Source organism: Quercus lobata, unplaced genomic scaffold, assembly GCF_001633185.2.
Source record: "Quercus lobata isolate SW786 unplaced genomic scaffold, ValleyOak3.0 Primary Assembly Scq3eQI_1879, whole genome shotgun sequence".
In the NCBI taxonomy this organism is placed as follows: domain Eukaryota; kingdom Viridiplantae; phylum Streptophyta; class Magnoliopsida; order Fagales; family Fagaceae; genus Quercus; species Quercus lobata.
Window position 1 is genome coordinate 1 of NW_022154905.1, and position 11,522 is coordinate 11,522.

At 35.1% G+C, this 11,522-nt stretch overlaps 3 protein-coding genes and 1 long non-coding RNA gene across 4 annotated transcripts; 2 read left to right on the forward strand and 2 right to left on the reverse strand.

The window, feature by feature from the left end:
• Nucleotides 1-23: 23 nt before the first annotated feature.
• On the reverse strand, nucleotides 24-544 carry LOC115973584. The gene is made up of 3 exons (XR_004087775.1): nucleotides 442-544; nucleotides 315-356; nucleotides 24-122 (listed from the first exon to the last, which is right to left on the reverse strand). It is a non-coding gene; the product is annotated as an uncharacterized LOC115973584 (long non-coding RNA).
• A 1,296-nt stretch (nucleotides 545-1,840) lies between these two features.
• On the forward strand, nucleotides 1,841-3,825 carry LOC115973581 (serine hydroxymethyltransferase 3, chloroplastic-like). The gene is made up of 3 exons (XM_031093851.1): nucleotides 1,841-1,901; nucleotides 3,313-3,385; nucleotides 3,497-3,825. Exons 1-3 carry the CDS (start codon nucleotides 1,881-1,883, stop codon nucleotides 3,772-3,774), a joined length of 372 nt encoding a protein of 123 aa, XP_030949711.1. The 5' UTR covers nucleotides 1,841-1,880; the 3' UTR covers nucleotides 3,775-3,825.
• Nucleotides 3,826-4,762: 937 nt separating this feature from the next.
• On the forward strand, nucleotides 4,763-5,311 carry LOC115973583 (26S proteasome regulatory subunit 8 homolog A-like). The gene is made up of 2 exons (XM_031093854.1): nucleotides 4,763-4,789; nucleotides 4,990-5,311. The coding sequence occupies exons 1-2, from the start codon at nucleotides 4,763-4,765 to the stop codon at nucleotides 5,248-5,250; spliced, it is 288 nt and encodes a 95-aa protein (XP_030949714.1). The 3' UTR covers nucleotides 5,251-5,311.
• Nucleotides 5,312-7,588: 2,277 nt separating this feature from the next.
• On the reverse strand, nucleotides 7,589-10,081 carry LOC115973585. Its single transcript, XM_031093855.1, has 2 exons — nucleotides 9,724-10,081; nucleotides 7,589-9,636 (listed from the first exon to the last, which is right to left on the reverse strand). The coding sequence occupies exons 1-2, from the start codon at nucleotides 10,079-10,081 to the stop codon at nucleotides 7,589-7,591; spliced, it is 2,406 nt and encodes an 801-aa protein (XP_030949715.1).
• Between the last annotated feature and the right edge of the window lie 1,441 nt (nucleotides 10,082-11,522).

Genomic DNA, 11,522 nt, shown 5'->3' on the forward strand with positions numbered 1-11,522 from the left:
CCTCAAAAGTCAAATATAATACCATCAACAAGAAGAATAAAAGAATACTAGTACTAGTAATAATAATTGCAAAAGTTCACCTTCTCACATAGCCTTGCATTTTCAGCTGCTAGGACTTTTTCCTGACAAAAAATTAGAAAATAGAACATATACTAGTCAGCAACAACTGAAGAATTCTGTTAAGAAAAAACTTATGGTGCTGCAATATTTCAGTGCCAGGAACTCAACAAAAAAAAAATTAACAGGGAAACTTCTTTCTACGCAACTTGAAATCACCTTGTTGGGCCTACATATCAATCAATTTAAAACTTTACCTTTTCCTTTAGTTGCTCAATTTGTTCCTTGAAAACCTGAGCCTGAAAGTATAGACCAAGATAAAGCATGTTAAACTACCATTTAGTAAAATATCATGAAAGCGAAGTTAGGGATTTTATAATTAACCTTTCTAGCTCTAATGCTGCTTACGCTCCTCTCTAACTGTTCTTCTATCTGTTGGAGTTCTTCAAGGGAGCACGTTCCTAGACCTTGTCCTAGGAGTCTCCTGAGGTGTATATATCTCACAGACTACTGTATGACTCTTTGTAGGAGGGGATTCAATCAGATGCAGTGGATATTAGTGCAGCTACTTGAATGTGAGAGGTAGGGTCCAAGGAAACTGATGAAAAGGTTGATGAGGTTCTAAAGTGGGATATTTTGGATTGTTGGATGCCAGAAAATCACTACGGATGGACTGAATCTGAGTGTTAAACATGTTGGGTTTAGACCATCTGTAATGATTTTCTTGAGTCCAACAATCCAGAATATCCGACTTTAGAACCTCATCAGCCTTTTCATCAGTTTCCTTGGACCCTACCTCTCACGTTCAAGTAGCTGCACTAATGTTGGAGCTAAATGGATGTGGAAAGAGCACTTTGCTGACTGACACTGATAATGGATTTAGATAAGCCAAGAGGGGGTGAAGTTTTGCTTGGGGAGCATAATGTCCTGCCAAACTATTTTGAGCAAAATCAGGTGTGTTAGTGTCTACAATGTTGTATCTCCCATTTATCTAATGATCATGGTGTTTTGTTTTTCCATGTACATGCAATTTATTTTCTTGAGAACCAATTGTTAGGATACTCGTCAAGAACCAATTTATTTCTGCAGCAGATATTCGTCAAGAACCAATTGTTAGGATGGTTAGGGTATTTACAAGCAACTAATTATTAGAAACTGATTTATGCTTTAAGGACAGTAAGAATAGCTATCTGAGACTTAAAAACACATACATGCATACATATTTATGCTTTAAGGAAAGTTAAGACTAGCTATCTGGGACGTGTATTACACAAAGTCGGATTTAAGTAAGTAATAAAATGAGTTACATTAAGGAATCCTTATTACCACCTCAGCATTTCAAAGGCTCTTCTGGCCCTCTCTCTCTCTCCCCCCCCCCCTCCCTTTCTTTTGGCATTTAACTTGCAGAAAGAAGTTTCCAGTTCATGTTTGTGCAACCTTTTTCCAAACTTTTCATAATTCTGCAGCATGCAAATATTGGGTTGTGTTCTAATCTATTTTTGAGAACTGGAAAAATAGTATTTAATTATTTTAAACTTCTGTTTCAATGATAAGAATATATATATTTAAGATTGATTCATTATTTTTCTTTTATGATTTATATGTTATAGTCCTTTGTTAATCTCTCCTAGGTGATTAAATGGATGCTAAGCAAGGGACAGGGAACCACATTGGGAACATATGGGCAACTAATACGAGCTTTAGATATGGACCATAGAGCAAAGGAAGCACACAAGGTTTGGGTACAAAAAATTGGCATGGATCTACATTCAGTTCCTTCACAGCTGTGCAGACTCATGATATCTGTATATCATTGAAACAACATGCTGGAGGATCTTGTAAAGGTTTGCTTCTCCCTTTTTGCTACCAGTTGTTTGTTTTATGTTATAGTCCTTTGCTTCTCCCCATAACATATTTTTGTGATATTGAAATAATGAACATTTTCTAGGGAGGAGTTGAATAATAGAGCTGATATTGATGGAAGATTTGCGCTTGAATCCCAATAATGAAGTAACTCTTAAGAAGTGATAACTTTATATTTCTCTACCTATGTCCACTTATCTATCTCTCTACATAAAAGACAAGAAACATTAAATCTAACAATTAAAAGGAAAATTAGAAACAACCTGCTTGTCTGAAGCATGCAGAGTCTATTAGGTAAAATATTTATCACTAGTCAGTTGTTAAAATTCAGGTCTCTACTACTACTTCAAAAAAAAAAAAGAGAGGTACTCTGTTATGAAAAAACAGATCCTTCCACCTGAAAGTTTATAGCTCAAATACCTATGTTTGTAGTATGGATTTTAATTGACTTGCTCCAATAGTTAAACAACATTTCTACAGCTCAACTAATACATCTTGTGAAACGGTGAAAATGCCTTAATCAGAAATATATTCATCTTCTACTGTGAAAATGTTGCTTTATTTTCACAAGCAAGGATTTAGTGACAAACAGTATTAGTTTATGCCAATGAGCTCTAGCTCAAGTAGCACTTCCTCTCCCCATAAAAATCTGGGTTCAAGATTGACTTGTCACAAGTGTAGCTTAGCAAATAAAAGAAAAACATACCTTATATATATGTCTGTGTAAATCTTTTGTTAAATTTTTAATTTGATTTACTATTGTTGTGCAAGTGATATTCTAAGCATGTAACATCCCTAGTTTTGCATGCCTAATCATATGTTGTAAACCTTTCATACCTTTTTTTTCTCCTTACAATTATATCATTTTCATCGCCTAAAAGGGTCACATCCTACCAATCATGGTGTACCTGATGCTTATCCCATTACTTTCCTTAAAGTATTTTCAAAGTTCATGATTATTTATGAAGCATCTGATGTGATGGAAGTATCTAAAGAAATTCCATATCATTGCATGGTAAGAAACATTTAGAAGTATTGACGCGAAGTAGTTGTTAACTAATCATGGAAATCTGACTGAAGTGGGTGCTATGCTGATTTGCTAGTACTGCAATGATTGCTGTGATGATTATTTGGGATGGGGGTATTTTGCCTACCAGGGTGGTGTGGTTTTTTCTTTTTTGGTGTGTGTGTTATCTTTGAAAGGGAGAATGCCATGACACGTCAATATTATTATATGTCAAAATTTGTTATGCATTGCTAGGCATTGAATCGAAAGACAACCTGTTTAATGTGCTAGTACTACAGCGATTGTTGTGATGATTATTTGGGATGGGGGTGTTTTGCCTACCATTTACCTTTACTAACAGCAGTTAACATTGCTTCCCTTAACAGGGTATTGATGGAGCTCGGGTGGAGAAAATTCTTGACTTGGCCTCTATTACCCTCAACAAAAAGTCAGTTCCGGGTGAGTCCTTTCTTTGGCAGGTTTATCCCATTTTAATTGATTTGATCTGTTTTTTTGTTTGTTTCTCCCTTTCTTGTCAAAACTTACACACAATAATATTCCCTTATAAAGGTGACAAGAGTGCCTTAGTGCCTGGAGGTATCCGCATTGGATCACCTGCTATGACAACTAGAGGATTCACAGAGAAAGAATTTGTACCAACTGCAGACTTTATTCATGAGAGCGTACAGATAACCCTTGAAGCTAAGCGGCTAGTCTCAGGATCCAAGCTTCAAGATTTTTTGAAGTTTGTAGCAGCCGCTGATTTTCCTTTACTGGATAACATGTTGAACATGTTGAACTTGTTTTCGATTAATAACATTTTTCTTTTTGCTAGAATGCATGATTGAATTTGTTAGAACATATTACAAATTTTGTAACCATCCAAATAACTAGATAAAAGAAAAAGGTATAAAAATAGATGAAAAAGTTATTTAGTTCATTACAAAATTTGTAATCTAGCAGCTAAAGCTCTTACATTGTCCTTCGTGTCTACCCTCACTTTTTTTTTTTTTGGGTTTGACAGAAGTTGAGGCTCAACAAAGTAGCAAAAATCAAAATATAAATTGATTTCTTTTTGTCATAAAATAGGAATAGATCAAGAAATTAAAGTAAAAAATAACATGCTTCAAAACGCAAAAAATTCAAAGTGTTGTACTACCATAACAAAGAATACCATTAGTTGCATTGATATCTAAGTAACAAAAACATTGAAAGTCACCCGAGAGTGAATTTCAAATTGCTTAAGAGCATTAGCATTGAAAAATGCTAATGTCATATCTAAAGGAAATTTAGCATTTGCAACCTTAAAATCATCTATTTCTATCAATTTAATCACTTAACTTTCAAAATCAAGCCAATGTCATCATTAGGCGTGAATTTTTTTAGTAACTTTAATAAAATGGCCACCCTCCAAAAAAAAAAAATAATAATAATAAAATGGCCAAACTACAATTTTTTGGTTTTTATAAATTTGTCACAGTTTTAGTTTTAGTTGGGTCTTGTTAACAGATGCCCTTAGATTATTTGTTACCAAATCATTTTTAAGGACAAAAAGTATCTCCCATTTTTTTTATCAGATGCTTTTAAAAATAGTTCCTAAACCTATACTTTTAGAGCATCGTTATCTTTTCCCCACATTTAATAGTATCAATTTTGTCCCTCGACTTTCAAATCAATTTCCCCAACTATTAGTTGTATCAATTTTGTTCATACACTTTTAAAACCAATTTCTAAGAATAAAATTAACTTGATTTAAATGTTGAAAGTCGAAATTAGCACATTTATATTAACATTGATGCCATTTTAAAGTTATATTACACACTATTTGTCAAAGTAATGGGGAAGAATAACGTTTTAGTTAAGGTAAGTAATATTCCTATATGAATGCACTCAATTGTAAATTTGCGGCTGTGCCTTAACTATTTGTTCGTCAATTCAAAAGTAATGATATTTTAGCAAGGGAATAGACTATTACATGCACAAGGAGTGCCTTTTTGTTAATAAGAGATGGTTTGAAAACAGTTTGAATACATTTTTATCTAATGTTTCATCTTGTTTCCCAGGTTCATCTTGAACGGAAATATGTTGTTGACATTGATAAAAATATCGATATCACCAAGATAACTCCATCAACAAGAGTTGCTCTCCGTAATGACAGTTATGTGCTTCATTTAATCTTGCCAAGCAAAGTTGATCCATTGGTCAACCTCATGAAAGTTGAAAAGGTTCCAGATTCCACATATGACATGATTGGCGGTCTTGACCAGCAAATTAAAGAGATAAAGGAGGTTTGCCTCGTGTACCCTTTTACTTTCTGCATTTAAACTGGTAGTGGCAATGGTGACAGTGAAGTGCAGCGGACTATGCTGGAGCTTCTCAACCAGCTGGATGAATTTAAAGCATCAAATAAAATAAAGGTATCGTGTGTCTTTTCATTATGCAGATTGGGTTGTTTAGTTTTTGGTACTTTTCTTTATTGTGACCTCAACTATTTAAACAGATTCATCTCTTATTGTAAGTATTTGGCAAGCATGTCAAAATAGGCTTCATTCTTGTAAAGATTGCCAGTATTTTATTCAATTTAAACAATCTGAACTCTTTTGGATGGATTTGGACAGAATGATAAGTATAGTCTTGTTAATTCCATAACGACCTATTGCACTGGGCTATTAAAGTCTTCAGAAGTGAAAGATTGTGTGTTTTCTCTGTGCATAATCATATTGTCACACATTTTTTTCGTTTTTTTTTTGCTGCAGGCTGTGTGCACAGAATCTGGGATGTTTGCTCTGAGGGAGAGGAGGGTTGATGTAACACAAGAAGATTTTGAGATGGTAGTGGCAAAGGTAATGAAGAAGGAGACCGAGAAAAACATGTCATTGCGGAAGCTATGGAAGTACTGTGTCTCCATGTTAATGTTTTGTTTCACTCCACCACCCTGAATATAATTGATCCGTGGCTTTGTTCTTCACACAAAGCCAACAGCTCTGTTCTTTGTATGGATATAAAAGCCACATGGGGGTGCCTACACTTTGTTGAAGTTTTTTAAATACCACTGGCATCTCTGTTTATTTTGTTAAATATTCTTTTGTGATACATTTTTATGTAATATGTGTTTTACTTCAAGTATCTGACAAGAATGTCCGTAGACAATGACTGTCAATCTGTTATCAATCTATTGGTTAGACGACCAGACTGATAATTAAAAATCTGTGCTTAGTGGAGAAGCACATGTGGCTTAGTTTTCTGGGCATGTGTAGCTCTAGCATGAGACATAGCACTCAAGGATCAATCCTACCATGTAGTGGTTGTAAATGAGCTAATTAGAGTTAGAACTTCAATTATATTCAAAATAAAATTAAAAGAACAAGTTTGAACTTTTAATATTCCACTCAATTTTCTTGCTTATAGTTTGTGCATTACAATGTGATATGAAATTATACTGAATGTGTGCTTTTTGTGTATTGTTGGATTGTGAAGACATGAGATGTTGATTTTCTTTTCTTTTTCTTTTTTTTCTTTTTTTTTTGGATTTACAGGGTTGGGTTACTTAGATGTTCGCAGTTGAAAACAAAAAAACCAGATTGTATAATTTTATTTTGTTCATTTCAGTTATATTTTTGGATTTACAAGGTATTTACTCTTCGATGTTGGCGGTTTAGTAAAAAATTACCTGAAATTATGTTCTCAAATGGGGTAATAACAAAAAATTGAAAAAAAAAATCCCAGTAGAACTCTAGTTTAATGGGTTACCATAAATGGAAATCGAGTCTGTAAGACTCGGTTTCTATTTATAGAAATCGAGTCTTAGAGACTCGAGTTCCACTGGGAATTTTTTTTTCTTTTTTGGCCGCAGGTTGGGACCAGAATTATTTTTTAGTTCTCAAATTGGGGTAAAAAAAAAAAAATCCCAGTAGAACTCGAGTATTTTATACTCGGTTTCCATAAATGGAAATCGAGTCTTAGAGACTCGATTTCTATTTATGGAAATCGAGTATAAGATACTCGAGTTCTACTGGGATTTTTTTTTTTTTTGCCGCAGGTGCATGGACCAGAATTAATTTTCTCCCCTGCAGCAAATGTTCCAGGGTCCAGAACACATCAAACAACTACATACCAGCATATGATAGGCGAAGGGAGCATACTCTACAACCAGATTAAAAAACAGTAACTATTCAATAAAATTATTGTTGGACAAAAGTCTTAGCACACAATGGCAGTTCAATACTAGAAGGGCCTTGTGGTTGAACTTGTCAAAGTAATATCATTGTTCGTATTATAGGAAAAAGCTGCATCACGCAACTAATGTAACGAGTAAAATGGATAGCAAATAGTTCAATTATCCGTAATTTACAACAATAAACAAAATAACAACTAAGTTAATACAACATAGTCTACATATTCGCCTAGCGGAAGCTCCATACTGATATAACATATTATACATATTCACCTAACACTTGTCCATACTGATACAACATACTCTACATAATCACCTAGCTTGTCCATACAGAACATCACGACAAGTCCCACGTACAATGTCACTTACGAAAATCAAGTCTCCGCTTGCCTGACAAACATTAAATACGATTATTAGTTTCCAAATGCAAAGAACAAAAACCAAATGACATTCTGAGTATATTATATAAAAACAGTGACGGCACTTGCCTAGTTCATAGCACTACCACTTGTCGAAGCCCCATGGGAATTGGGACAGCATCTGCGGTTATGCCCCTCTTGATGACACACTCTACATCGTTGTCTCGGTTGAATCTCCCTCAACTCCGGATCTTCCCTCCGGCTTCCCCGTTCTCGCCGTACCCCATCCATTTCATTCCTTATTCTTGACATCGTAGGACGACCTTTGGCCCGCAACAATTGTGGGTCAAGCACCCACCGTGGTCCGCGAACATCTGTCCATAATGACTCTGACTTTGGCACCACAAAATTATGTGAATATGTGAGAATGGCGTTGTTCAGACTGTAACATGGGTCAATATAGCTGGGCGCATCGAGATGCAGACCTTTAAGAACTTTAATTGCATGTGAACAAGAGATCTTCAAGTTTTGCCACTTTCCACAACCACAGGTTCTATCAAATATGCGCACATCATGACTGTGATTTCCCCCTCCAGCTCTATGGTCGTTATACGGGGTAACCACTTGATATATACCCTCTGCATGATTATAATTCCTCAGAGTGTGTCCTGCAATTTTCTGCTCATTTTTGTTATAGATCTCCATTGCATAATCACTCCACACCTTATCTCGAGAGAGATCAGAAGTAATTTGTTTATGTCGATCGTGGAAATATGCAACAAGTTTAAAATAAGTGAACTTAACCATTGCAGCAATGGACAAACCGCGGGCACCTTTAAGAACCCCATTAAAGCACTCAGAGGTATTGGTTGTCATTGCCCCGTAACGTCTTCCACCATCATGTGACTGGGTCCATTTGTCTACATCCTCACTCATTAGATATGTGTATGGCATATAACGTATAATCCGGCGATCAGTAGGGTCTACACCCCTTAGTAAATTAATCTCGGCCTCCTTAATGGTTTGCATTATGGACACAAATTTAGCATCATGAGTCTCATATCCAGCTTTCAAGGCCAATGCCTTTAAAGTCGGGTTATCAAAATGTGTGTTGAAGTTGCTAGCAACATGTCGAAGGCAATATCGATGATATACCCGTTCTCTTCCGTCTTGCCCTCTAGGCCACTCTCGAATGGCGCATTTGATACCTTTATGTCGGTCAGAAATAATGCAAATGTCCTTGTTTTCAATAACACGCTCTATTGAAGTCCTGAGACACTCTAAAAACCACCCCCAACTAGGCCCTGACTCCTTGTCCACAACAGCAAAGGCGATAGGCAAAACCTTTTGATTAGCATCGGTTGCCATTGCAATCATCAATACCCCTTTGTATTTACCATATAAATGAGTTCCATCAATACTAATCACTGGCCTGCAATACTGGAATGCAGCAATGCATGGAGCGAATGCCCAATATACATAGCGCAGTAACGTAGTACCTTCTAATAGCTTAGGTATGGTGTGATAGCTATACTGGGTACCCGAATCCTGATCCAAGTATGCCAACAACAACTTTCGCAATCTTTGGTAAGACTCCTCCCAATCCCCAAAAATCTTAGCAATTGCCTTTTGTTTTGCGTTCCATACTTTATAGTAAGAAAACTCATGATCATACTTAGTACGAATGATCTCCCAAAGCTCATCAACAGTAGCAGTGTGCTTTTTTTGCAATCTTCCCATAATTTCTGATGCAACAAAATTAGAATCCATCATTCTACCATCTCTTCGCAGCCCAAAGGGTATACAACTGTGTGGACCCACATAAGACGTGACCATCCACAGACCATTGAATTTAGGCTTCATGTATGCCCCAACGTACCACTTGCAATTGTCGTCAACGCATGCGGCGCACAATTCAATTGTGCTCGACCTTTGGATGAAGAAATTTCTATTATCCTTTGCTGCGTATATTATCAATGCACGCTTCACCGCAGCTTTATTTGCAAAAGTCAACCCTTTACAAAAATGCATCCCATCTTGCCAAGTACAAAGATATGGTATCTGAAGACGTGAAGGATCAACCATATTTTCCCAAGTATTTGCGTAGAATGAGTCCGCAGGAGGTCTGTAGCCAGTGGTCGTATCTGTATCATGCTGGACACCAATATCATCATCATCTGCATCACCTTCATCATGGTACTCCATATTTTCCTCTTCAAAATTAGGAACGACTTCATGCTCATCCACATCGTTCTCAAAGTCACCTCGCTCAATCCTCTCTTCGTACTGATCCATATCATCATTATTTTCACCATCATTCACAGCATGATCTTCGTCTTCGTCTTCGTCTTCGTCTTCCTCCTCTAAATGTGTCTCTTGAGAGTAGAGGGTTCCACCAGTATTCGCAACATAATCTTGAGATGAGAGCGTATAACCTCCCATTGTAGTGCATCCATCATCTAGGGTTGTAAATTGTAAAGCCGTAGATGTTTCTTGCACCACCTCAGTACTGTTGTCTACACTCGCCTCCAAACTTACATACAACTCAGCAGCATTTACTTGGGGCATTTTCTGGATCCTATTAAACATCATCTTTACATGTTTATCTTCTTTAATCGCCATATACCCATAATTTATCCGTTCATGAAGAACTTCTTGTGGGCAACGATAAATAATCTTGATGTCATACCAAGCAGGGTTCAATTTCAATTCGTCCATTATTTTCCTCTTCAAATCAGTCAACGTCTTCAACTTACGACGTAACATCATGTAGTAGCATTCGATACCCTCCCCTCTAAATGGGAATCCGTCAATCCCTTCAGGATTGTAAAGGGGTCCACCGAAGTATACATTTATGTCAATATTCTTCAAAGATTGTGCACCTATTAGAGAGCCAACTAAATTTATGTTAGTGACATATTTGATCTCTTTCATTTCACATCAATTACAAAACCTTTTCTATCTACTCAAAGTACAAGAATCACAACTTCTAAAAGTGTAACAATTGCATATACTCACCCCACATCACATACAAACACACTCAATCATTATAATTTCATACTCAAACAAATAAAAAAACTGAAGACAAAACTCACCCCCATTACAAAATTGAAACTCAGCTCTAACAAAAATATAAATAAAAATATCAAACCAAACAACAAAAGTCATGAGGATGTGCAAATGAATGAGTGCAATTATGTAACAACATCATTCAAGTCATTTTAAATTAATGTCATACCCTATTACACTACTATTGATGAAATAACATAGAGCAGGGTTCATCAGACAAAAAAAGGAAAAAAAAAACACTAATGTGAATATAATCATGATCAATCAAATTAGACATATCATCTAATTTAATATATAAATATAAATATATTTATATATTTAGCCTATTTATACAACTATATAATTAAATATTTATATAAATATATTTATATTTAGCCTATTTATACAACTATATAATTAAATATTTATATATTTATATAAATATATTTATATAAGTATTTATATATATAGTTGTATAAATATAAAAATATAAATATATTTATATAAATATTTAATTATTTAATTATATAGTTTTATAAATATATAAATAAAAATATGTATATATAAATATTTAATTATATAGTTGTATAAATATAAATATAAATATATATACGTATTTTTTATAAGGAAACAAATATACATATTTTAATACAAACAAATATCTTATCAGGAAACAAATATATTTGGCTAATACAAACAAATATTTTATTAGGAAATGGCATATACACTAAACAATGCAAGCAACACTTTTTAAAGCAGCTATATACACTAAACAACTAATTAGAGAGTGAGGAGACCCTTACTTGACATAATGATGTGCAAATGTACTGCTGAGATTGTATGAGAGTGAGAGGAGCAATGTTTTGCTGCTAAATATGTATGAGAGTTTGAGTCTTTGTGAGAGTTCTCAAGAGAGGTTCTGTGATTGAAGTTGCTGAAGGTGAGAGTTGTTGAGGCAAGTTGTTTCTTCATGTGAGAGAGTTGTGTTTAGTCAAAATATTCTCTGCATCTGAGA

Excerpts from the sequence above, each read along its gene's own strand:
- LOC115973581 (XM_031093851.1), top strand. The coding sequence starts at position 1,881 with ATGCTGGAGGATCTTGTAAAG. Across the intron at positions 1,902-3,312 it reads TGCTGGAGGATCTTGTAAAG|GGTATTGATGGAGCTCGGGT; the intron begins GTTTGCTTCTCC and ends TTCCCTTAACAG. Across the intron at positions 3,386-3,496 it reads CAACAAAAAGTCAGTTCCGG|GTGACAAGAGTGCCTTAGTG; the intron begins GTGAGTCCTTTC and ends TCCCTTATAAAG.
- LOC115973583 (XM_031093854.1), top strand. The coding sequence starts at position 4,763 with ATGGGGAAGAATAACGTTTTAGTTAAG. Across the intron at positions 4,790-4,989 it reads AGAATAACGTTTTAGTTAAG|GTTCATCTTGAACGGAAATA; the intron begins GTAAGTAATATT and ends CTTGTTTCCCAG.
- LOC115973585 (XM_031093855.1), bottom strand. The coding sequence starts at position 10,081 with ATGGCGATTAAAGAAGATAAACATGTAAAGATGATGTTTAATAGGATC. Across the intron at positions 9,637-9,723 it reads CGAAGAGAGGATTGAGCGAG|ATGATGATGATATTGGTGTC; the intron begins GTGACTTTGAGA and ends AAGGTGATGCAG.